The sequence below is a fragment of the Diceros bicornis genome, chromosome 3 (assembly GCF_020826845.1).
Source record: "Diceros bicornis minor isolate mBicDic1 chromosome 3, mDicBic1.mat.cur, whole genome shotgun sequence".
Lineage (NCBI taxonomy): Eukaryota > Metazoa > Chordata > Mammalia > Perissodactyla > Rhinocerotidae > Diceros > Diceros bicornis.
This window is the reverse complement of record NC_080742.1, coordinates 9,338,662-9,365,719: the sequence shown is the minus strand read 5'-3', so window position 1 is coordinate 9,365,719 and position 27,058 is coordinate 9,338,662. Positions and strand designations below refer to the sequence as shown.

The window sequence follows — 27,058 nt, the reverse complement described above, 5'->3', positions numbered from 1 at the left end:
CACCTCTCCTTCCTAAATGTGCCTTATTGTAACTATGCTGTTAAAGGATATTTGCACCTAATAGCCTTTGAAGTTTTGCAAGAAATATATGATGTCAAGAAATAATTCATGATAATAATGCTAAGCCAGACTGGCTATTCAATGAACCACAAAGGTGAGTCTCTTCCTGTGGAAATTTCTCTTTTACATGTTTTATCTTCATAGAGTCAGAACTCAAGAATCATTAGCACTTGTTGGGGAAAGGGATCTCAGAGGTGATGTGCTCATAATTCCTTGCCCTTGGTCAGGTAAGGTGTTAGCTGAGGTCCAGAGCCCCCTTGATATTGGAAATGGAGGAAAGATCAGCAGGGCTAGAGCCAATGCTTCTAGTCACTTTCTTTGTACATATGTAGGGAGAAAGGGCCAGAAACTAGTACTGACTCTGTGACAGCTAAATAAGACACCCTATGCTACACGTTCCACATAGGTGACCTTAGCTATTCAATAACTGATTAAGTGTAGTTATTCCTGGTTGGCAGATGAGGAAATTGTTGCTCATAAAATGTAAGTAATTTTCCTATATTGACGCAACTAATCATTAAAAGAACTGGAGTTCAAGTCCAGTCTGTGATACTGTGAAGCCCGTGCACTTACCCACCCCCCACTATGTGTTCATCAGGTTTCAGGATCTTGGCTTTGGGGTTTCTTGCCATAAGACTATATCTTAGAGGAAGAAGAGAGAACTGAGTAAGTGTATGAACTCTTGATTCAGATGGTCGGGTTGAAACCCTGATCTAGCTGTGTGGCATGGTACAAGAGAATTAATTTTAACTCATTTTTCTCGCGTATAAAATTGGGGAAATATATTGTACCACCTCCTGGGAGTATTATGAGAATTAAACAAGAAAATGTACACAAAACCCAGCATAATGCCTTCTGTATAGGAAGTTCTCAGGACGCTTCAGTTCATGTTATTAGCTACTACCAAGGACTAAAGACCTAAAAATAAACCTGGAAGCATCTTGATGTCATACGTTCCTCAGTCATTAGAAACAAGCCAGACAAGTGAATGACTTCCATTGTTGAGATAATCCAGAGCCCTTCACTGAGTAAAGCCCATCACTTTAACTCACAGCCATCTCATCCAAAAACCAGAATTACTGTGTTAAGACGACTCCTAGGAAATGATGGGTTTGTTTTAAATATCACTTACTTTACTCTTCAACATCTAGCCATTCTAGTTTTACTACCTCAAGTCAGAGAAGTCTAAAAGTTAAGTTGATCAGGAAGAAAAAATTGCTGTAGCATGACATAAAGGCAAACATATACAAAAACTTACTGCTTTCATCTTTCAGACAAGCTTTTGTAGAATTAATAGCAGCGACCTCTAGAGGAAATGAGAGCAAGTATTAGTCAATTTTTCATGCCTGTTATTTTACAGTTGTTATATGTGTGTGTATATATGCACGCAGACACACACACATATATATGTATATAAAATCTGGCAACAGAGAGACAGGAGAGATACTCATTAAAAATATGAGCCCCACCATTCCAGGAATAATTTGTCTTAAGTACTATGAACCAGGAAGTCCAAAAGGTAATTTGATCAGAAGGGAAAAATTTCTATAGCATGACATGAAGGCAAGCATGTAAAAAAACTTACCACTTTGCTCTGCTGGGGAAGCTGTGGTAGAATCAGCAACACTGACCTCTGGAAGAAATGAGACCAAGTACTAGTCAATTCTCCATGCCCATTATTTAACAGGGTGTATATATACATATATTATTATATGTATGTAATATGCTGGCAGAGAGGAGAAACAGCCACTAAAAATATGAAAATTATGAGCCCACAATTCTAGGAATAATTGGTCTTTTCTACTTTAAGCCTGAACATGTTAAAATTTAAGTTGATCAGGAAGGAAAAAATGCCTGTAACATGACAGGAAGGAAAACATATGCAACCACTTACTGCTTTCATCTTTCGGGAAAGCCTGTGTAGAATCAGTAGTACTGACAACTGAGGTGACAACTAGAAGAAATGAGAGCAGACACTAGTCAATTATTCAGGCCCATTATTCAACAGTGTGCATATGTGTTTATATGACTATCCGTGTATGCACACACACACACGCACACACACACACAATCAGCTGAGAGAGACTGTCCTTAAAAATATGAGCCCTACAATTCCAGGAATAGCTCATCTGAGTCTATGTAATTCAGTAGATCTAATTCAGGTATTGTGTTTCTGCATATGAAGATGTTGACCTTCAAGACAAATACATTTTTTTCTTCTTTATCACAACAGGATGGTAATATCCAAGACTATCTTCTTTTCCTTCTGTATTCACAGCTCGTAGCACAGTGCCTGCCACAAAGGAGGTGTTGGAGAAATACTTGTCTCATGGAAAACAGAAAATGTGGCTGCTCTACAGTGTTCAGCACATGCTGCTAACATGAAGAGTTGCTGCCAAAATCAATTCTACAAATCTTAGAATCCACAACAGAGTCTCAGGTTTGAAGGAGTCTGGTTTAGGCAAATTTCCCATTAGAGCAAAGGAATCAGTCATACCTTTCCAAAGCATGCAAATGCCAATATCCCCAACTCATGCACATGATTTCCGAGTTGTGGTGTTTGTGGACATGACAGCAATATGAATAAAAGCAAAGAGCTATTGAGTGATTATTACTGCACCAGGCACTGTGTTAAATGCTTCACATGCATTATCACCTTTAATGCTCCAGTCAGGCTGAAGTGAGTTGTGGTTTGGAGGACTCAGTGTTACAAACAAGGAAACAAGGTTGGGAGAATAAGTAACTTGCCAAGAGTCATTCCAGTGACGGTAGAGCCAGCATTCAACTGATCCTTGCGGGGGATTCAGTGAGATAGAGCAGGTGGAAAGCACTTTGTAAAAACAATCCATAGGAATAGGAAATAATCTATATTGAAACAACATAATTTCATCATTATGGACACTAAAATCATCTTCTCTTCCAGATATGTTAAATACTCTCAGCAAATGACCTTTTCATTATAGGAGCCCAGCATTTCACAGCAATCATTTCCAAAGATAGAAAGATAGGCCAAATCACATATACAGTTCTATAAATAAGTAAAACATGAGGTGAGACTTATATATAATGCAAAAAAAAAAAAGGTGGCAAACGTACTAAGATAAAATTTTTTAAAAGATAATTGACTGTAGGATGGAGGAAAACAAAGGTGAAACCGTTGTTTTGGTTGTTCCTTTTTCTACTAGGTATGTTCTTGTCCATATGGATATGGTTCTGATATGCAATTTTATGCACTCATGAGATATTTTTTTTGATGGCTCTAAAACTGGGTTGAGGTATAGGATTTGGAATAAATTCCAAGAATTAAAATGCTAACATAATCATGTTTAGATATTAAAATATCTTCAACACTGACTTTAATGTGTCTTAAAAGTCTCTTTATTTTCCTTGACAGCGACATTTTTATTAAAAAATGAGTGAAACTCTTTTATTATCATGCACTGTTCTTAGCTGTAGAAATAGTAAACTAGGACTATTTTGTAAATCTTTCATTAGTGAGTTTTAGGAAAGGATATTAAAAAATACAATAAATATATAAATAAACACATCTATGTTATGTTTTCAAAAGCAAGTGTTTTCACTGACATTATTACATTTGATCTTCATCACGGCCCCAGGAGAAGGCCAAGGCAAGCATTCAAATCTAATTTGGTCACTGATGAAACTAAGGATCCGAGAAGATCAAGACTGACTTCAGAAATTAATACTGGTACAGAGCAAAGGTCTTTGCATGTTTTGTTATGTGCTTGGCCCCAATGCTTCAAAAGGGCTTGTGAACCACAGGGAAAAGTAGAAACTTAGTCTTTCTTGTGGGTGATCTGGGGCCTTTGGTCTGTTGTGTTCATACTCAGGACAGCAAGTCTTGAGTCTAGTGAGTTACTGGACAACTGCCAGGACTCCTTTGGTACATCATGCCTGAATCACAAGTGAACCCGAGTGATTAGGAAAAGAATATTTCTCTTTACTGTACTGCATCCTCTTGGGACAGTAATTCATCCCAGTGTGCCCATCCACACATCTCTTCCAGGCCGGGCACAAGCTAGGTCTGCAATAAATGTTTGTTGGGCTGCATTTACCAATGGCAAGAAATACATTCATTATGTAGAATTACATTATGTAGAATTACATTAGCCTCACTCAATCTGTAATTGTGAAATTTTACCTTATTTCACATCAGGTAATAACATAAATACATAAAATACAAATCTGGACAATCTAAGGCCATAATAAAACTGCAATGGCCAAATTATTCTATTTTTTGTGGGGCTGCAATTTGGCTTGATCAAAGGAACACAATTTTGTCACCTAATAACATTGTTTTGTGATTATACTCTGAGTATAGTAAGATTAAACTGAGAGTGACTGTTTTTGCTGAGCAGAACATTCCTGAAAGAGGTATAATTGCTCTTATTTTGTCATCAAGTAAGTTCATCAAAAGGGGAATCTCTTTTTGAGTATTTCTTGTGTGCTAAATTGTTAGGTGCTTTCACGTATGCTGTTTCATTAAATCCATCAACAAACCTAAAAAACATCACTGAGACCTCAATATTATGGTTGATAAAACTGAGGCTGAGGAAATTTTTCTTGTTCTTTTCTCAAGCCTATACTATTTTACTTCTAAGGGGAAATAGAGGAACATTTATGCTACAAATAAGTGGAACAACATTTAAGAAAGATTTATATTTGTTTGTTTTTCATTAATTCTTGACAGAAAAGGTGGGATATTCCTTTTGAAAACAAGTGTTCTGGGAGGTTATATTTATATACACATACCTTTGTTCACTGAAGGAAAAAGAATCTCTTGGTCAACCCCTCCAATATTATTCTCATGTTGGATGATACATCTGTGCTCTTTATCCATTGACCTTCCCGTCACGGTCAGCCAGCTGAATTTCGTGTACATGTCATTAGTCTTCATGGTATTTCCCTGCTGGGATTCCAGAATTCTATTGCCATTCTTTTCTTTCCAATATACCTTGATAACATCAGGGAAGAATTTCTCAAGAAGACAAAGAAATGTCCCAGCATTATGGAGGTTTATTTCAGCAATTGAAGGAAGAAAAATGGTGGGCTTGGGGGAAATGTCTACAGGAAAGCTTCTACCTATGGGAGAAAATAGAACAGCCATTAAAAAGAATCATTAGAGACGCACAAACATTGTGTGGTCTGGAACAACCTAGCGCATATAGTAAAAGGAGGAAAAGCTGCCATTGAGTTAGTGCTTATCATGGCCTTTCATCCACAATAGTCTGTGAGGTATTTATTGTTCTTATTTTCAATGGGGAAAGAGGTTTCAAGAGGCTATGTAACTTGCCCAGAGTCACATCTGTGAAGTAGCAGAGGCTGGATTATACTTTGTCCTTCGTTCTTTCTCCACATGCTAAAATGGGGTGTGACTTTTAACCGCCCAATTTCAAGGCATCTAATGTTCATGAACACATGCATTTTTTTAAATCTCTTTTGTTCTATCATAGTGGAAAATGTTTTCAAGGTGGGTTGGTAGATAGGAGGGATAGGGGAGGAAATCAGGTAACTTTGATGATCTCTCTACTCATGAGAATGTTTGGTCCTTTCTAAAGTACTTCCCATTCCCATCCTGTGAATTTTGTAACTTATGCGCCTTTGGCCAAGTAACACTTTCTTGTATTCTTCAACTCTGTGAAACCTCGCTCTTCATTTAACTGTTTCTGGATTACACCATATTTATCTTATTTGCCATAAAAATAAACATCAGGAGGAAAATTTTCATTTGTTTTAAAACAATGCACAGTCACTTGTTAATTGGATTTCATTTCCACGTGTACTTGACAATCAAGTTGACCTTTTAGCTTCAAATGTGGATCCCAAGCCCAGTTCTGAGGTAATGGACTTTTCCTACTTGATGTCTAATTTTATATAACATCTCAATTTCACATCTGAACCACCCTAGGGTTTTGAGCAGGGCAGTATTAAAGCTGCACCTCCAAATTATATCACAATGCCTTGAATATAGAAGCAAAATAGCAATATTTTCAAAACTCCTATTAAAAAATTTCTTATTTTCAGAGATGCTATTATATTAAGTGATGCATTTATCAGAATTTTGTTTCACTTTAGAATATGTTCACCAAAAGCGCATTTTATTTTGGAATTCCTTAAAGTTTAAGCATGACAAAGAATACATCACATTTGACTCTCAATGTCTCCTCTAAAATTTATGTCTAGCCTGTAAGGCTGCTGAACTGTGTTAGAGCTCCACTATTTTCTTTATTTCATCTGCTGAATAAAGTATATATACCATTGGTGTAATGTTAAATGTCACAGTTCCAGAGTCTCTTGCAGACATAATGTCAAAATACATAACAAAACCTCATAGTTTACAAAGGCATATCACTTGAATGCTGGAATGGTAGTTGATTATACATTTATTGTTAATCTAATGATTGGAATTATAAACACTAAAATTTTACAATTTGATTTCCAAGTGACACACAAATGGTTTACTAATATTCTCTTTGGGCTAGCTTGGAGTTAAATAATTCAATGGACAATTTCTTAAGAAAAGAAGAATTTGATTTCTTATTTGAGAAGGAAAAAAAAAAATTCTTGAGAAGTTCTGCCACTATAGCAAACTCTTGATTTTTATACTCTATTAGTAAGCAAACAATGCTGAGTTTTTTTTCATGCTGTAAATACAATTAGGTCATAATGTGCTTATTTTAATTTTATACATCTTGCTTTTAGTGTAAATGGTATTTTATTGATTATGTTAGTAAGACACTATATTTCTCCAATCTTATAACTTGTTTTTAATTTAAAAAACATGTACCATAAAGCAAGATTGATTTTTCAGTCATAAATTACGTTTACATAATTTTAGTCTTTAGTCAATTTATTAAAGAATCATTTTAATCTTCAGAAATTTTATTTCTTCATAAGAATATTTCTGATTCATTATAGTAAAGAAATTGAAAATCAAATGATGAATTGAAAATTTTCTGTATGATAACACACTATTCTTACCTCCTGTCCCTTTCCCTTACCTGGGTTCTTGAAGTTTCAGTTGTTTCCGGATAAAATGAATCTTGCATTTCCATAACTTTCTTAATGTAAGAGTTAACTGAGCATTAAATAGTGTACCTGTGTATATATGGTTAGTGTTTATATTTTAAATAATTATATTACATGCTTTTTCTTGAAACATTCTTTTTAAAACTTATTAACAGTGTTTTTTATGGTCAAAGTCATTTTCATGGTGTGTAGAAGGGAAACCAGGTAAAAAAATAAACAAACCTAATTCATTTATATACATTCATATGCATAATCAAATAATACATTTCAGTGAAATTGCCTAACTTGTTTATATTTTATTGAGATGGAACAGTATGAATTCTACATAAATTTACAAATGTCAACTACATTTTGCATTGAGAGTATGATATTTCAAACTTACATATTGATATTCATTTAGGTGTTCCTTAGATTCTTCTTGTAATTTTTCTTTTATCAAATAAATAATCATAGCTACTTTATGTTTAAATACGTATTTCAAATTTATGACAAGTTTCTACAATAACTGATTTTACATCTTGACCATGTTCTGTTTGAATTTAAACTTTTTTTCTGATAAACATGAGCATGAATCTTAAATTTATTGGCTATAAGTTTAAGGGTCAACAAATGTTGGCATTAGAGATAATATCAATTAAAATAATGGATTGAGATTTAAAGCATATAGAACAACAAAATAAAAAACAAATACAGTTTAATCTCATTTTTGTTCCCAAATGAGAGAAAAGTCTGCTAAAGAGAAGCAAATACCTCCAAATTCATTTTTGTGTGTGAGTGGACAATGAGGTATCTTTCCATTTGAGCAGTTAGAGGTACAGCTGAGTGCTCTGGAGAGCTGCTGCTCTGTCAACGTTACTGGCTGCAAAGAGTGCTCCACCTGGATGTAATTCTCCCTTTACATTTGAGCTGGGGGAACATGTAACCAGCGCCTATTCCGTGTTAGACAATGTGCCAAGTACTTTATTCACACTATTTCATTCAATTCTCATATAACCTCTGCTGGATACATACTGTCATACCAATTTATGGATTAGGAAACTGAGGCCAGAGAATAATCGCTCAAGTTCACATAAGCAGGACGTAAGAGGTGGAGCCAGGTCAGCCTGACTCCAAAGCCCAGGCTCTTTGACAATATCCTCTCACCGTTACAAAGGAAATGTGTCGACTCACAAAACTTACCCGTAATCATAAACTTTGTCCACGGGCTAAACACTTTCATGGTAACCATATATATCATATTTGAGTTTTTTATATGTCCATACGTACACAAAGCCAAATCTTATTGCAATATTTGCACAAAGTTGTCTATGCTGATCTTTGCCATAAGGATTTGTTTTAAAATCACTCCTAAGATATCTACATCCAATCCGCATCACATTCCTGTTTTTTCTAAACATTCTTAACTATTATTCCAATTTAATTACTTCTTGCCTTCCCTCTATTACCTTGAAAAATTCCACTCTTCTGATACCCAGGCGTGACGACGTTTTGTTCCATCAGTGAGGAGTTCTGTATAATAATTCCACAGTGATCAACCCATATCAAAAACTTTAGACTAATTTAGCTTCTCTGAACTCTTCAAATTCTAGGGAACTAGGATGACCTGAGGACTCAAGGGACCAGGGTTCTGGTCCTGGTGCCTTTCCTCACAACAAGTTCTGTGGCTGAGAAATCAAGTAAATTAAAGGCTTTGGTGCCTTATTTGTTTGAAAACAATAATGTTACTGTAAGTCAATTCAACATCCCTACTAGAGCTAAAGTGAGACCAAAATGACATGAGATCTGAAAAGTGATTTCATTAAAAATGTTATAGAAATAGAGATTATAATTGCTATTATGGTCATTATTATCATCATCATTATTATTAACGATTTGTTTGTGGTGATTGTGTGCTCCAGCATGACATTTTAATCTCATGGGACCAAATTGTTCTTACTAATAGGAATTTAGTATTTTGAGGTTGCAGTTAGATCCCAGGCAATTAAGCGTGAAGACTTGTTCCTTCATTTGCATTCCACTTTGCTCTAATATGTCTGGAATTCTCAAAGCCATAAACACAGGAAGCATGTGTTTCACACATCCAGTTAATAGGGAATCATTGTCTTTTCTTATCCACTGCATTCACAGTTTTAAGAAAATCTAAGGGAACACTGACTAAAGCCTAATAACATGCAATCAGTATATGGAACTGCTTCACTCGTGTTGTCCAAAACAAATGGCTCTTTTCCTTAATCAACGGCACAATCTATTTGCATTCCGAGTTTTCACCAGAAATTTCAGCCTCAAACTGACATCTTTCCAGCTCATGTGGAAAGTTCATCTTGAAACTCCTGGCAGCGGGCCTTCAAGGCAACTGACTAGAGAGATGGCAGGATGCCTGTCCTCAAATCCTCCTATTGTCACGTTAGACACTAAATGTCACCTGCCTGACCATAGCTGCTGAGGGTCACCATCTGTGGACGACACTCAACGTTATGATGCACATAGCCTTGATGCAGTTGGGGGATAAAATGGGTTTGCTGAAAGACCATTTCTTCCATTTTAAAATGAATGTTAAAGGCAATGTCCACTCTTTTACTTCCCTTTCCTCCTAAAGGACTCATGCATTGAAGTCTTTTTCTAATTTTATGGTGGGAAAAACACGTCCTATTTGAAAATTCAGTGTGCTTCATTTCATCAGTTAGTGAAAACTATGAATTCCATTTCATTTTTTCTCCCACCTCTGAGCGTAAAATTTGACCCTGTGCTTGTTGCAAGATAACCACAGATCTTTTTTCTTCTGCTTTCCTTAGTGGTTTTGATCTTCTATTTTTATTTCATGGTGTGACTGTACTGGCATACCTCAGAGACATGGCAGGTTTGGTTCCAGACCACCGCAAAAAGGAGAATATGGAAATAAAGCAAGTCACAATTTTTTTGGCTTCCCAGGGCATATATATGTTACGTTTACACTCTAGTCTATTAAGTGTGAGATCGCATGATGTCTAAAAAAACAGTGAATGCACCTTAACTAAAAAATACTTTATTGCTTAACAATGCCAGTCATCTGAGCCTTCAATGAGTTGTAATCTTTTCGCTGGTGGAGGGTCTTACCTCGATGTTGATGGCTGCTGAGCAATCAGGGTGGTGTTGCTGAAGGTTGTGGTGGCTGTGGCAATTTCTTAAAATAAGACAACAATGAAGTGGGTAGCATCGATTGATTCTTCCTTTCATGAACAATTTCTCTTTAGCATGTGATGCTGTTTAATAGCATTTTACGCACAGTAGAACTTTTTTCAAAATTAGAGTCAATCCTCTCAAACCCTGCTGCTGCTTTATCCACTAGGTTTATGTAACATTCTAAATCCTTTGTTGTCATTTCAACAACATTCACAGCATCTTCACCAGGAAGAGATTCCATCCCAAGAAACCAGTTTCTTTGCTCATCCATAAGAATCAGCTCCTCAATATTAAAGTTTTGTCATGAGATAGTGGCAATTCAAACACATCTTCAGGCCCCAATTCTAATTTTAGTTCTCTTGCTATTTCCACCACGCCTGCAGTTACTTCCTCCACTGAAGTCTTGAAACTCTCAAAGTCATCCATGAAGGTTGGAATCAACTTCTTCCAAATTCCTGTTAATTTTGATATTCTGACTACTTTCAATGAATCACAAATGTTCTCAATGGCGTCTAGAATGGTTAACCCTTTCTAGAAGTTTTTGAATTTACTTGGCCTGGATCCATCTGAGGAATCACTATCTATGGCAGCTATAGCCTTATGAAATGTATTTCTTAAATAATAAAACTAGAAAATCAAAATTGTTCCTTGATCTATGGGCTACAGAATGGATGTTGTGTTAGCGGCCATGAAAACGACATGAATCCCATTGTACATCTCCGTCAGAGCTCTCGGGTGACCAGCTGCACTGTCACTGAGCAGTAATACTTTTAAAGGAATCTTTGTTTCTGAGTAGTAGGTCTCAACAGGGGGATTAAAATATTCAGTAAACCATGTGGTACACAGTTGTGTCGTCACCCTCATTTTGTTGTTTTATTTATAGCACATAAACAGAGTAGATTTAGCATAATTCTTAAGGGCCCTGGGATTTTCAGAATGGTAAGCGAGTATTGGTTTCAACATAACGTCATCAGCTGCATTAACCCCTAACAAGAGAGTCAGCCTGTCCTTTGAATCTTCTCTCTAAGCCCTAGACGCCATCTTCTTCCAACATAAGGCTGTTTCATCTACATTGAAAATCTGTTGTTTAGTGTAGCCAACTCCATGAATTCTCTTAGCTAGATCTGACAATTGCTGCAGCTTCTACAGCAGCATTTTCTGTTTCCCCTTGCTCTTTTATGTTATGGAGATGTCTTCTTTCCTTAAACCTTGTGAATCAACCTCTGTTAGCTTCAAACTTTTCCTCTGTAGCTTCCTCACTTCTTTCATCTTTCATAGAATGAAAAAGATTTAGTGGCTTGATTTAGATTAGGCTTTGGCCTAAGGCAACATTTTGGCTGGTTTGATCTTCTATCCAGACTATTAAAACTTTCTCCACATCAGCAATAAGGCTGTTCTGCTTTCTTGTCACTCATGTGTTCACTGGAGTAGCACTTTTCATTTCCTTCAAGAACTTTGCCTTTGCAGTCACAACTAGGCCAACCGCCATAAGAGGCCTAGCTTTTGGCCTATCTCAGCTTTCGATATTCCTTCCTCACTAAGCTTCCTCATTCCCAGCTTTTAATTTAAAATGAGACCCATGCAGCTCTTCCTTTCACTTGAACACATAGAGGCCATTGTGTGGTTATTAATTGGCCTAATTTCCATTTTGATGTGTGTTAGGGAATAGGGACGCCCAAGGAGAAGGAGAGAGATTGGGAAACAGTTGTTGGAGTATTCAGAACACACACAACATTTATGGATTAACTTCACTGTCTTATATGGGCTCAGTTCATGGAGCCGCAGAACAATTACAATAGTAACATCAAAGATCGCTGATCACAGATGACCATAACAAATATAGCAATAATGAAAAAGTTTGAAATATTGCAAGAATTTCCAAAATGTGACATAAAGAAACGAAGTGAGCAAATGCTTTCAGAAAAATGGCACTGAAAACTTGCTCCACACAGGGTTGGCAGATACTTTTGATTTTTAAAAAGTGCAATATCTGCGAAGTGCAACAAAGCGGAGTACAATGAAATATGGTATGACTGTAGTTGTGTGTTTGACTTTAGCTCTTCTCAAATAGATTTTGGAAATAGGCAGTTGAAATAAATGACAAAGAGTTTACTCCTTACAGCTTGTTTCTTTTTCTGCCCCAGTGGTTGATGGTTTAGTGAAGTCTACCTCGAATATGGCATGAGAGGTGGAAGATATGTTTGCAAATCCTAGCTCTGTGATATAGACACAAAACATGCAGAATTCAAACAGACTGAAAGTGCCAGAACATAAGGTGAGGCTTTCTTTCTCAAAATTATCCCTCAGAAAATAGGGGCGGCCCTATCTTTCAGTCCTTTTGCAACCTCTCATATTAAAAGATGCTCTTTTTTTTTTTGAGGAAGATCAGCCCTGAGCTAACATCTGTGCTAATCCTCCTCTTTTTGCTGAGGAGGACCAGTTCTGAGCTAACATCTATTACCAATCTTCCTGCTTTTATTTTTTTTTCCCCCAAAGCCCCAGCAGATAGTTGTATGTCAAAAGATGCTCTTTTAATACTCTGCTGTGATAAAAAAATACTACTTGGACAAGATCTCCACCTGAAAAGAACTCAATTAATGCTTGTTTTGGAGCTAGCACTGGTAAAAGCAACTAAAGAAATTTAACATGGATTTGGTAAATATTACTTGGGAATAAAGTTTCTACAGGTTATGCTTATGTTGCACATTTATAAATTAACGGAATAAATGAAAAAAATGCTTTCCTTTTATTTTATAAATGGATAATTGTCTCTTTAGGTAAAATATCCAATGACATCATCCTATGGGGATCCCAGAACAGACACTCAGACCCTGAGATGACCTAGAAAGTTGCTCTGAGGTAGATGTTTCAGATGCAGGTGAAGAGTCTGAACAAAATTTTAATGAAATGTGAGGGCCAAAAGAGCAATATTTCTCCACTGATATTTATTGATATAATGTTAACTTTGTATGTATAATCCAGTTAAGAAATTAAATATTATAAGTGGGTATTTGACTCTTATCTGTATCACTATAAATTAACACATTCAAGTTGCAAAAGACCCTCTTTATTTTACTTCCAGAAATTTCTACTGGAAAATGAGAGATCACCTTAAATTCAGGCTAATAATATTTGAGAGAATGCTTATTATATTCTAATCATTTTTTAGAAGCAGGTAACAATTAGCCTTAGAAATTGAAAATTTTTTCCAAATACTAACCATTTGTTCTAATGTGACCTGTAGACAAGAGAGTAATTAATACATTTGTCTGCACTCCGGATTTCATGAAGAATTCAAATGGTGGTAATTTGAACTCAGTTAATTGACATTTTTATCAATGACCATGTTGGTAATTTTAATTTTGTTTAATCCTCACAACATCCTCTTGAGTTGGTTCTTACATAGACAGAATGAATGGATGGAAATATATCAAAATGTTAACAGAAATACATGTTGATATAAAATTTTAATTTTTTCTATTTCCCTTTTTTTCATAACAGGCAAGTATTATTTTTATAATTTTAGTAGAGCAGTAACAAATGAATTAAAATTTATTTGCTAAAGCATGACTATACAAAAAGTGATAGACCCAGAGTCAAAGTCCATATTTTTCCCTGCACCACACTCCCTTAAAAAACATTTTTCAGGACCCACATGAATTATATCTGTGTCACCACTGTTTAATTTGATTGCTAAAATTTACATTGAATATGTAGTCAGTTGGAAAGTAGAAAGTTGCTTTTCAACCTATGAATTCTTTGTTTATATGATCACAACCACTAACGAAAAGAAAACATATACTTTATTTTTTTGTTGTTTTAGCAACTTTGTGAAAATTCTTTAAAAGCTTTCATTTCAACGAATCTAGTAGTCTAAGAATATCCTTGTGAGATGTTCTCCCTAATTCACGCAAAATTTCCTCTTTGAGGCTAATGAGGACTGAACAAATTTACTGCACTGAATTTAGAAAAAGACAACTCATCGTGTGAAATTTTTGAATATGGTTGCCTTGTTAAATATTTTAATAATTGATGTTAATCATCTTCTGAGCAAATGACAAGTTTAGCAATTTTTGTTAATTTTTTCCCACTGGTTATTTTGGAATCAAATAAATATAATACCAAACTTCCTTACAAATCTTTCAATACAGAAATACAAAATGGATGTTAACGTCCCCACTCCATAGGGACTCAAAGTGGTCTAAGTAGTTAACTCCTTGTGAATGTCTTCCTTGCTACGTCAGGCAGAGAATGGCCTCCAAGGACTTAGTTGGAGTTAGAACACTTATCCACTAGGCTAGAAGCTTTTGGAATATTAAGACTTGTTCTATCTTTATCTTCTTCCCCTGTTTATCTCCAGTATCCAGCACTGAAACTGTTTTCAATGAATGCGTGCTGACAGAATGAATGAGCAAATGAGGATGTAAACCATGCAGACTCTTTTCATGGACTTTGGAGCTGAAATGGCTTATTGAGCTTACAAATTCCCTTAAACTGGCCCATCTCTAGGCAATTCATCAAGACTTGTGATGCATAAATTTAGACTGATCTCAGCCTACCTCTAAGAAGCTACAGTAACAAGAAGTGAGATTTGTCAATGTTCTATCGTCATTTACTTGAAGAATTAATCTTTTGCACTGCTGTTGGGATATATGAAAACCAATAACATGGGTTTTGAAGGTTATTGCAAGAAAGGAGCAGTATATTTTATCTCGACATATAGAGAAGTAGTAATTAATAAAAATGACTCTCACCTAAAAGACTGTCTGCAAGAAAAGTATCTTGAACAAATAATTTACACCAATGGCTTGCAAATATGGTCCAAAAAATATGTTAATATGTAGCCTGAGTCTATCATTTTGTGTTAGTGTATTATAAAAGTAATTTCAATCTACTTACCATCAGGGAATTCAACAAATCATTTATGAAGTAGTTTTCTTTTCATGTACAGTGACCAGTAGCTGCAAAATTGGTCTTCATATGCTGAGGCCAAGTATGTGGCAGTCAGATAAGGGTGATCCTAAATTCTTTTTCTGAAAAGCATCTACCAATTTTTCGTTACTTGGGTAAAAATAGAAAAAAAGTAACTTACCAGAGGGAGTTACTGTGAGCTTAGTCCCTTTTCCAAATGTCTTGATCCAGTATGAGCTGTCACACTGGTTACAGCTTCCACAAAACGCAGCCCCCTCCTGAGCTTCATGTTGTAACTAGCAGTGAAAACACTGTACTGGCAACTTGATCTTGTGGGTTCCTTGGGAAGTCCTTGAACATAAGTTTTGTGGCATCAGATATTTTATAAGTTTTCCTCAGACAAATTGACCCAAACATCTGTTTTCAAACAAGGCACTAATCATTGAAAAGCACTGATGTAAAATGGAAAGAATAAGAGCAGAAGAAGAGATCAGGCCAAATGGTCAACCAACTACTTTTCTAAGTTACTAAGAAAAGCGTACAGAGAATTAAGATTTTTTTTTTTATTTCCAGGTGTTAATTGTGTTGAAACTGCTAAGACATTGCATCAAAAGAAAGGCCCTTTTGTTCTCACAAACAGCAGGGCTGCTTTGTTAGCAATTTGGGAATGTATATCTGAGAGGAAGTAACTCTTCAGTAACTGAAATGGAAATATGCCAATGCAAATATACTTGAGAAATGTGAACAAATTTCTGCATTTTCTTTTTCTGAAGAAGATTCACCCTGAGATAAATCTGTTGCCAATCCTCCTCTTTTTGCTGAGGAAGATTAGCCCTGGGCTAACATCCATGCCCACCTTCCTCCATTCTACATGGGACACCACCACAGCATGGCTCAACAAGTGGTGTGCTGGTCTGTGCCCGGGATCCGAACCCGTGAATCCTTGGCCGCCAAAGTGTAGTGCATGAACTTAACCACTATGCCACCAGGCTGGCCCCCAAGTTTCTGCATTTTTAATGAAGCCACTTTTACCATTTGGCAATATGGTTCTTTACCCAGCAATGCCAAATAAGAAAATAATTTCTGTGATGACATTACTTTTCATGGTATTAAAGAAGAAATTTATGGAATTCTATCTCCTATGAAATAATAGATTCTTTAAGCTAAAATTTGAAATCAGATAAAGCATCTTTTGTATCACAGGATGCGAAACTAGAAATCAACAGTAAGAAAAACGTTGGAAAAGTCACAAATACGGTACTGAATAACTATTGGATCAATGAAGAAATCAAAGGAGAAATAAAAAAATATCTAAATGAAAATGTAAATGAAACACAACATAAGGAAATCTATGGGATGCAGCAGAATTGTTACTAAGAGGAAAGTTTAAAGCAATACAGGCCTACATCTAAAAACAAGAAAAATCTCAAATAGACACTTTAACTTTACACCTAAAGGAACAAGAAAAACAAGAACAAATGAAGTCCAAATCAGTAGAAAGAAGGAAATAATAAAAATCGGAGTAGAAATAAATGAAATAGAGACTAAAAAGAAAAAAGAAAGGACCAATGAAACGAACAGCTGATTTTTTGAAAAGATGAACAAAATGGACAATCCTTTACTAGCCTCACTAATAAAAAAAAAAAGGGAGAAGGCTCAAATAAATAAAATCAAAAATGAAAAAGGAGAAATTAAAACAGATACCACAGAAATACAAAGGATTATAAGAGAATACTATGAAACACTATATGCAAACGAATTGGATAACCTAGAAGAAATGGATAAATTCCAGGAATGACGTAACCTTCCAAAACTAAATCAAGAACAAATAGAGAATCTGAATAGACCAATCACTTGCAAGGAGATTGAAACAGCCATCAAAAAAACCTCCGAAAACGCAAAAGCCCAGGACCAGACAACTTCTCTGGTGAATTGTACTAAATATTCAAGAAGATTTAATACCTTTCCTTCTCAAAATTTTCCAAGACTTTGAAGAGAAAGAGATGCTTCCTAACACATTTTACAAACTCGACATTACCCTGATGCAAAAAACAGATAAGGGCGACTCAAAAAAAGAAAATTACAGCCAATATCGCTGACGAACATAGATGCAAAAATTCTGCACAATATGTTAGCAGATCGAATACAACAATACATGAAATGGATCATGTCTCACGCTTAAGTGAGATTTCTTCCAGGAATATAAGGGAGGTTCAACATACACTGCTAGAGAAAATGTAAACTGGGGCAGCCACTATGGAATACAGCATGGAGCGTTCTCAAAAAATTAAAAATGGAAATATCCTATAATCCATCTATTCCACTTCTGGTTATTTGTCCAAAGAACACAGAAACACCAATTTGAACAGATATATACACTCATATGTTCATTTCAGCATTACTCACAATAGCCAAGACTTGGAAGCAACCCAAAAGCCGGTCCGTGAATGAATGGATAAAAAAGATGTGGTGAGTATATACAATGGAAAAGTATTCAGCCACAAAAATAGATGAAATTGGGCCAGCCCCGTGGCTTAGTGGTTAAGTGCACCTGCTCCGCTACTGGCGGCCCGGGTTCGGATCCCGGGTGCGCACCGACGCACCGCTTCTCCGGCCACGCTGAGGCAGCGTCCCACATACAGCAACTAGACGGATGTGCAACTATCACTTACAACTATCTACTGGGGCTTTGGGGGAAATAAAGGAGGAGGATTGGCAATAGATGTTAGTCAGAGCCGGTCTTCCTCAGCAAAAAGAGGAGGATTAGCATGGATGTTAGCTCAGGGCTGATCTTCCTCACACACACACACACACACAAAAAATAGATGAAATTGTGCCATTTGTGACAACATGGATGGACCTTGAGGGTATTATGCTAAGGGAAAAAAGTCAGAGAAAGACAAGTGTTGTATGATTTCCCTCATATGTGGAAGATAGATAAGAAGAACAGATTGGTGGTTATTAGAGGGGAAGGGCAGAGGGCAAGGGCAAAAGGGATAAAGGGGCACATATATATGGAGACAGATGAAAACTAGGCTTTTGGTGATGAACACAGTGCAGTCTATACAGAAGCTAATACAATGACGTATACCTGAAATTTCCACAATGTTATAAACCACTGTGACTTCAATAAAATGGTAAAAATAATAATGAATAATAAAAATAAATATCAGTCAATGGCAAAAAAAGAGAACTGAGTATTTTTACCACTATCTGTAACACTTTCTATCTGTACAACTTAGTGAAAAAGAGATTTTCAGCCCAATAAGCCACGCTGAGCACCCCAAGCATGAACATTGTCTCTAACTTGGCAGATGGGATCAGTAGGAATCAAGAGAGAAATCAGGTTAGTTTTGTAAAGAAGGCAAAAGTCGTTAGAGAAAAGAGGAAAAAAAGGTCATCACGGCAGAGCCCATTACAGGCTTTTCTAATCGCCAAGTTTCACGTATGGTCTCTAAAGAGCTCAATAACATGCAGAGGTAGTGTCAATATTTTGAAAAATGTGAATTCTCTCTCAAAATAAATTTTAAAATAAAATTCAAAAGTCATAAATTTTTTCTACTAGACAATTTGAGGACTACAGAAATGACATAGAAAAAAATATCCATGAGCCCAGTGTCTAGAGCTGACCACTCCAGAGTTGTACCCTTTCCTCTAAACCCATTCTTGGGGCTGAAAAAAGAAAGCCCCCAAGACAAAGCAGTCAACATGGATTTCAGGGGGCCCTCACAATTGTTGAATTGTGACTTTTACAAGATGACTCCTAGGTTACAGACATCACTTTTCCACAGTACTAGAACGTGTGGGAAGTCGGGTAATAAACATGTTATATGAAAATAGTGATTTTGAAGAATTTCTTGGATTTCCTTCAGTGTTCATTAGATAATATAATGTTGCTTCTATTACTCAGAGTGGTTGTGTCTCACCCACTTCAGGTCTGAAGGAAAATAAGTTGAGCCAAAATCATCAGGATCTTTCAGGCATCCAAGTACACAAAATCCCCGACCCACTAGGTAATGTTACACCTCAATAATAACCAAAATACTCATCTCAATTTAACAGACGTTACTTGAGTCCCCACTATATTCAATGCTGTACATTCCAGAAGATACTTACAGTGTTTCTATGAATCAGCAATTTAAACCACCATTCAATTGGCAAACGTCCACTTAGGACAGGCCTGATTTCCTCTGGCTGGTTTGCCTTCTGAGAGTGTGGTCAAAGTGCCCTTGGGGAAGTTCACCTTCACCTAAAGGAGAAAGGCAGGAGGAGGAAATGACTCCAAATATGGACTTGTTTGTCCCCCAGTAGAGGTGGTTTGCTCTAAGTACGAGGCCACTCTCCTCCCCAACCTGTGTAAATTGAAGGGACTACAGAACCATGATTAAAAACTTAGATTTAAATTGATTTGCGATGAATACTCATGAGAGTCTCTTCGTGTCTAGCTAATCTCCTTTTAACTAAACTGTAATAGTCAGTCACACTATGATAGATGTGGTGCTAAGCCCTGGTATACAAAGATGTGTGGTACCTCTGTGTGTGTGTATGTGTTCCTCTCTTTGTATGTATGCTAGTTGTTGTTTTGTTTTGTTTTTATCAGCTAACATTTACTGAACTCTCATAATGTGCCAGGCACTGGACCATACCGTTAGGGTGTATCATCTCAGGAACACTCACCACAACCGTGAGGTAACTACAGGACCTCTGTGTTACAGGTGAGGAAATGGGCTAGAGAAGCCATCGGCCTGACACACAGCTAGTCAGTGTCAGAGCCCAGGTCCGACCTGGATATCTCTGTACAAGAGGCCTAGGTCCTAACCACTTTGCTGTACCACATGTGTAGCCAGATAATGGCAGCCCAGCAGGAGAAAGGGCTCTACAGGAGCAACCTGCAGCCTTGACAGAGCAGAGGAGATCTGTAATGACTGCTGTGACAGTGCCTGGCTCAGAGGAGTCAGTCAAACACCTCCTGTTGGGTGACTGGAATCTTAAGCCAGAAAATGAACTACTCCTCAAACTCCAACCCAAAGCAGACTTTGATTCAGACTCATCAAGTAGCTGTGTTTACAACTTTTGTGCAAAATTAAATGTCACCACTCCAGGGCATGCATCTGAAATATTATCATTTAAGGTGGCCCTGCTTGGGTGCCAGATCATGCTGTGTTTGTTACATTTTAACTTCAAGGAAAATGAATAGCATTTAATCTAATATCCAGTTTATTAATCAAAGCAGAAAGGTGGATCACAAAAAACTAATGTAATCCAAATTGACTAGTACAAAAGGAGTCACAGAGATGGTGTGGTGTACATATCTTCGTGGAAAATAAAATAGAGCAAGTAGGGGAGATTGACCCCGATGAACAAATGTGGGTGGCATGGGAAACCCTGTTGTCAAGAGAGTAGAGTCCTGAAAAGACGAGGCTGATCATTTGCACCTATTTGTGCGAAGATTCCTCTTTGAGAAAATATAGAATTTGGCAACTCCATACACAGTCACCCATATGAACATTTATCTAGAATACTGCATAAAGACATACAGCAAATAACTGTGCTTTCCCAGTTCATAATAGTGAATGAAGAATCACTGGACATTTACTGACTGGCATGGCTCTAACGTCTGCTGCTGTGCACCTCCCAGAAGACACAATAGTAGGTGGCTGAGTCTCCTTTCCCCACACAGTGAATGGTGAGGGTAGAGGTGGAAGTTGCAGGTGTCTTGTCTGCCTCAAGTTTGCCCGGAGGAATGCCTGCCTCCATTGTGACAGTGTTGTCAGATGAAATGTGCAGCAGGTGCTGCACGGCTTGACCAGGGCTTTCTTAATCCCAATGTATGGACGTCGTAGAAATTTTTACACCACATGGCACATTCCAGGTGGGCTGTTTTTGACAGCCCTTTAGCACTGGAAAGGTGAGGTTGCCAAAGATGATCTGCACCACACATACACTGAAAATTGAGGGAAGGAAAAGAGTAGCGAGCAAAAACTCAGAAATTTTTAAGAATTACAAAATTAGAGAATACCTATCAAAGGGAATTGGAGAGGAAAACAACATAGAAGCACCAAGGACTGCCAGAGGTAATGCTTGAAAGAGTGAAAGCATGTCTGTATGAACTACGATCTCCTGTAGGGCAGCCTGCAACCACTGCTGAGAACAGTTTCAGACCATTGTGGCTTGGCTGAGTCACCAGGTCAAACTTCCCATGGGGAGGGTGAACATGGCTCTCTTGTCTCATTGTGAAGGAGGGTCCTCACCACCAGTTAGCACATCCACACTATGTGAAGACAGTAGTGCCAGCTACTCCACCTACTAAGATCTCCATGTTTGATCACACCACATAGTACAGACTGCCACCACAGAACTCTGAGAGGAGTCATTTATTCATGAAGCTCCCACTATGTGCAAGGCATTATGCTAAGTTCTTTGGGTGTAATAAAGATGCAGTGATATGGCACCTAACCATGGAGAACTGTCTAATGGGGAGACCATATGACTTAATGATATGATCTTAGTCCTCTCTCTTTTCTCCCACTCCCTGTCAAAGAACAAATCCTCAATAATCCTTGTGAGCTGTCAGGCCAGAGTTGGTGGGAAGAATGGAGGGTGGTCCAGGCTGTGTTATGCATCTTTGGGCCCACAGAGAACTTCTGCAACCAGCTAGATAGACTGGTTTGTCAATGTGCTCACGTCTGTTGAGCTACTCACAAACCCTACAGCTTAGAGAGGTACTGGCACCTTCAGGGGTTTGAACACTCTATTCTGGATTGTTTGCTTCTGTTTAAGCTTCAGGTTTACGTCCTCTCCATTGGCCACCTGAGCAATACATCTCTTCGAAACCCCAGCTTCTCCTCTATGAAACTGGGTTCCCTGTTTCTGAATTCCTGAGTTTCCTTTTTGTCTGTTTTTCTGTCTCCAACGCAAGACATTCAATCTGTCCTAGGGTAGTTTTATAAACTGTTCTTCCCCAATCCACCAAAAGTTGCTGTTTTCCAGACTTCTCTTCTCACTTTATTGGCTCTCCCTGAGGGATCTCTTTCCATTCTTGGCTTTAATTATCTTGAAGGAATTGGGGAAGGGATGATAGGAGGTAATTACATGTCCATCTCCATCATACACCTTTTCCTGAGCATATCTGTCACCAATGAGGTTCCCCAAGAAACTCAAAGGTGGATTTGGAAGCAATTAGCTGTTTTTCCAAGTTGTTTCTTTTCCTTTTGTATGTTTAGGAGATATAACCACCAACCATCCTGAAACTGACCAAGCCTCACCACAAGAGCCCATGACATCGCCTTATTTTTAATGCAAAGATTTCTCCAGGAGGAGCTTAGGCCTCACTATGTGGAAGCCTGTTCTCCAACTGAGCCTGTGCAAGCAAATACCTACCTCTCCCTTTTGAATATTCACTCTCCAACCAAAACAACAGTTCCTGCTTCCATTTGTTCGGGGACGCCATGACTTTGGAAATGATTCCTCATGGCCTTCTATTTGCTGCAAATACACTTTACTTTCCAAGACAACTTCCAGTGGTGTAGAGTCTTATTTACCTCACCAGGAGGCAAGCCCACTTGGTTCAGTAACACATCCACATATCCAGCTGACTACTGGGCATGTTCAAGTGTCTGACATAGGACCTCAAACTGACTTTGTACATAGCCCATGGTGAACTCATTCTCTCCTTCCAACCCATCTCTTCTTCCTGTCTCAATAAAGGACATTCCTACCCACTTTGTCCAAGCCAAGAGCCTGAGTGTCAGCCACAATTCTCCCCTTTAAGAAGAGTTAAGATCTCACTCAAGGTCACAGAGCTCATAACGGGCACAGCAGGAGTTAGTGAGGGGTGAAGATGGGGGTTTAGGGTGGTCTGGAGGTTCACAGCAGAGCACTGGCCAGCCCCTCTTGGGGAATGGGGATGACATTCTGTAAGGAGATGAGTGAGGAGCTTGTTCTTCCTGTTGGCCATGCCCCTCATTATCATCAGTTCACAGAGCTCTGTCCTCCCTGGAGTCAGGCACTGAGATGGTGCTAGAAGAGGAAAGGGTTCTGTCTTATTAGGACAATGGGGAAGACGAAATGAAGGAACAGCCTGAAAACAGAGTGAAAATAAGTTTAAGCCCCCTCTACCCCGACCCCTTCTCACATATATTGGGAGGTGTTAACCTTGACCTAGGCCTTCAGTAGAGGGTGGGGGTGTCTGGCTCTTTCACAAGCAGTCATGTCTTAATTATAAATTTCTAACCACAAAACAGAAGCTTAGGAAGACAGACGATGAGTTAATAATCCGAGGGACTGATTTCCTTCATAACCTTTAGACTTTCCTTTTATTAATCATTTTTGCCAATCTTACTAAACTGTGAATAAACTTTGAATTTTCAATTGAAAATGTGTCAGTTCGGCTTAGGTCTCAAACAGTGTTTTTTTTCCCCCCACAAATAGCAGCAGAGGAGTTTCTTTTTTGGGGCTGGAGGATTAGTAATATAGCTTTTCTTTTCTTTACTTTTCTTTTCTATTCTGTTCTTTTATTTCCAAGAATTTGACTGGCTTTATGAGAAAATAGCGAATATAGTTATATCTTTTTTTATGATTTTGCTTTAATACAGATATCAGAGCCACATAATTTCAGCAGTTAAGCCACATCAGTTTACAGATGACAGAACAGAGGTCCAGAGAAGCTGGAGATCCACCCAAATTCCCGTGTGGGGTGGCACTAGGGGAGAAGTGGAAGGCAGAGGGCCCGGTGTCTCACCAGGGTTGATGGCATCACCCTGCCACGAGGATTATTATCTACCAAACTGATCTGAGTGTCAGGCCCACTAATGGATGAGGCACTGCAAAGTTGGCAATGTTGTTTCCAGTGCACCTAATCACTGGCTCCTCTGCTGCAAAATAATTGATGGTTGGTGGGGCAACAACTTAGGAACTGGATTTAGGAATTGGCTTCCAGTCTCAGCTTTCAACCATTTTGTGGTCAATCTCCAGAGAGTCCTTTACCCTTGACATTATTTGCAAAGCATTTCATTTATGCATTTTTCAGGGGAGAAGGTCAGATTCTTAAACTGTTAGTATTTAACAGTGCATCCAATAGAATTACATGTGAGTCACCAATTTGAGCCACAAATTAATTTTTTTTAGCTGCTGTGTAAAAAAAAACTAAAAAGAAATAGGTAAAATAAATTTTAGGACTTTTTATTTAGTCCAAGATATCCAAAATATCATTTTAACATGCAACCAGTATAAAAAATTCTTAATGAGATATTTCACTTTTCTTATCTTAACTTCAAAATATGGTTTATACATTTTACACATGCAGTCCATCTCAGCTTGGGCTATTGGTCTCTCCCTACATTTCAAGTGCTCACTAGCCACATATGGCTAGTGGCTACTGGATTTAACAGCACAGATCCTCCTCCAAGTACTTCAGAAACACTGAGATGCGTGATCTTTGGAAAGGCCACCTCCAAACAAATGGCTCTCTGAGTGGGTGCCAGCCTGCGCACTAGCAGTTGTTTTTCTCATCCATTATCTGCAGTGGACTGGGGGAGGTGGCGTCCAGGAGAGACTGGGATGTTGATGGATAACCCCAGGGTAACCAAAGGGACCTGGAGGTGGTGGAAGTTGCCAGGCCTTGACGAGTAGGGAGTCCGAGTGCTTTTTGCACAGGGGCCCAAGTGGCTCATGGGGCCTTGCTCATTCCAGGCAGTGCAGTAGTATATGTCCATGTTGTGCTTCTCTCCCCTCAGCACCCACAGGGTACACCCAGTGCCATCATTTTCCTTCAACATGGTAACTTTATCTGCTTTTAGGACTGAATCCCATGGCACATCTGCCTTGAACATGGCCCAGTCGGAGGAGTCTCTCAGGGTTCTTGCCCTTCGATGATTGTGGTGTCACAGGTGCATTGTCTAAGCAGCTGAGGGAAGTTTAATCATGCTTACCTCTCCCTCAAGGTTGTTTTTTAGAGCTATGTGTGGAAGAGATACCAGTGTCAACTGGTCTGAACTGGATCCAACCCCACTGCAAGGGCAACTCCTGGGTAGATGACATGAAGATGACCAGAAAATGGCCTTTTTCCTCATCTTAATACTAAAATCTCTGCCCTAACAAGTGCCTATGCCTTATTAGCGTAACCTGTGATGTATGTGAGGGCATGCTTTTAGATTGCACCATGCCGGCTAATACCTACATCTACACGTGATGGCAAAACTTCCCTTTGAAATACTCATTCTCCACCCGAAATAAAAGGACCTGTTTCCCTTTGTTCAGGGAGCGCCATGACTTTGGAAATGATTCTGCGTGGTGTCCTATTTGTTGCAAGTATACTTTACTCTGTGTGTCAACTGCTTCTGGTGGAGAGTCTGATCTTAACTCACCAGGGAGTGAACTCATTTTGGTTTGGTAGCAGAGGTACCAACTGGATGTAGCTGACCGTGGTGTGGGCCATGTACGGCGGGATGGCCAAGCTGAGCCAGGGTGGCCGTGCACACCACCACTGAGGCCAGCTGCTCCAGCCTGACTGCTGCCTCTTCACCTGCGAGGGAGACAGCGGTGAAGCAGAGGTGGCAAGACCCTCAGACATTACTGTGCACCCTGTACCAGGAAAGGGGGTCGGACCTACCATGAAAAGGAGGGCCCACAGGAGGACAAGGCAGCCCAGCACGGCCCTGCCTCCTGCCCTGGTGGAGAGAATCCCAGAGTGACCTCATGGGAGGAGCCACACCTTGGTGGGTGGTGGAGGCCAGGTTAGGGCCTGAGCTGCTTCTTCCTTGGTGGGGCAAGGAGGCAACTGGTGAGAGACATGAGGGAGGGAGGAGCTCTAGAAAGAAGATACAGAAGTCTGACCACAAGGTGAAAGGAGGGATGATAAATGGTGAGAGAAAATGCTCTTATCGCTGTTGTTTGGATAATAACAGCGATGAGAGCATTTTTTGATTGGACATCGACTACACTCTAGCACTGCACTAATTGGTTTATGTTCATTGTTTTATTATCTTGAAAATAGTCCTGTGGGACAAATATTGTTAGACTTAGTTTAGAAAAAGGGAGAGTCGGGGCTGGTATTTTAAATCACTTTCCCAAAGCTGCACATTGTGAAAAATGACATGAGTGGAGTCATATTAAAACAGAGCTGGAGTAGCCATTTCAGAGGAATTGCCTTGCTCATCTTGTTTTCTTGACCTTCCCAACTGGACCAAATGGAAAACATTCCAAGCAGTCAGTAAGGACAAGAATATCCTGTTTGTAAGAACCAATGTAATTGGACTTTGCTGATGACCAAATTGCTAATGAACCAATGAAGTACAAGTCTAGCCTTTTGCTTGATGACAGAATCTCAAACCAATCTACGAAGTAAAAGCCTATCCTTGCCTCATCTAGCACCAGTAAACTCCTGTTTAATACAACTTACCTCATATTTCTCCCTTTTTTCCATAAAAACCCTGAGGCCCTCTCCTATAATCGGGACACCATTAGGGTTTCTATGTAAATCTGTGCTCCCTGAACTGCAGTTCTTTGATCACAAATAAAAGCTTTGCCCTCAAATTGGTTTCTGTTTTTATAGGTTGACAACATCTACAGAGAATGAGGTGGGGATATGGAGCCAGGTCTGGCTGGAGACAAACCTCATGCTTCATTTACCACTTGATACTAATAGAGCAGTGAGTGTGCTGCTTGCTTGGGAGGGAGGGACAAGCACAGAACAGCAATCCCTGCCAGAAACCCACGCCCACCATCCTAGCTAGCTTTGGGGCATTTTACCCAAAGGTTCCATCAGAAGAAGAGTTTAAATGCCCTAAAATAACTTGATAGCTCTGTAGTCTTGGGCAAGTTATGTCATCTCCTTTTCCTCATTTGTAAAATGGGACCTCATGGGGTTGCCTGGAGAGTA

General features: G+C 38.6%; 1 gene segment (V, D, J or C); it reads right to left on the bottom strand.

Moving 5' to 3' along the window:
- Positions 1-1,556: 1,556 nt before the first annotated feature.
- On the bottom strand, positions 1,557-25,750 carry LOC131422779 (T cell receptor gamma constant 1-like). The segment is given in 5 exon segments: positions 1,557-1,693; positions 1,955-2,014; positions 4,834-5,163; positions 15,362-15,476; positions 25,583-25,750. Coding segments are annotated over 5 exon segments (810 nt in total).
- Positions 25,751-27,058: the final 1,308 nt, after the last annotated feature.